We start from the raw sequence: 378 nt of genomic DNA on the forward strand, positions 1-378 counted from the left end.
CGGTAGTTCATCCAACAGCACGCCTCCACGTCGGTCTCGTCGATGCCCCAGAAGGCGAGCTCCTCCTCGAACAGCGGGCCGCACACGTCGTTGGGGCAGTGCAACTTGCCCGTCCGGTAGTAGTTGAGGATGAACGAGAAGACGGACGGGTGCCGGTCGAAGAAGAACTCGTCGGACTTCGGGTCGTAGTCGAAGTTGCTGAAGGCGTCCGGCTCAGTGAGCCACGACAGACGCGTCCCGGGCAGCGTCTTCAGGGTGCTCCGGTACGTCTCGTGCCTCACGCCGCCGCAGTTGATGACGATTTTCTCGCTTTCCGACGGGCAAGTCATGTCGGCGCTGTAACATGCTTTGTTGGACGACTTGTTCCCACCCTTGCGC

The 378-nt window shown here is 61.4% G+C and overlaps 1 protein-coding gene across 1 annotated transcript; it reads right to left on the bottom strand.

Annotated features, from left to right (window-relative positions):
- Positions 1 to 8: 8 nt before the first annotated feature.
- LOC107682066 (potassium voltage-gated channel subfamily C member 1-like) lies at positions 9 to 374 on the bottom strand (the record flags this gene model as incomplete). The annotated part of the gene is made up of 1 exon (XM_016478445.1): positions 9 to 374. A coding segment is annotated over one exon (366 nt), but the record flags the coding sequence as incomplete, so codon positions are not given.
- Between the last annotated feature and the right edge of the window lie 4 nt (positions 375 to 378).

This window comes from Sinocyclocheilus anshuiensis, unplaced genomic scaffold (genome assembly GCF_001515605.1).
Source record: "Sinocyclocheilus anshuiensis isolate Anshui unplaced genomic scaffold, SAMN03320099.WGS_v1.1 C31472629, whole genome shotgun sequence".
NCBI classification, from domain to species: Eukaryota; Metazoa; Chordata; class Actinopteri; order Cypriniformes; family Cyprinidae; genus Sinocyclocheilus; species Sinocyclocheilus anshuiensis.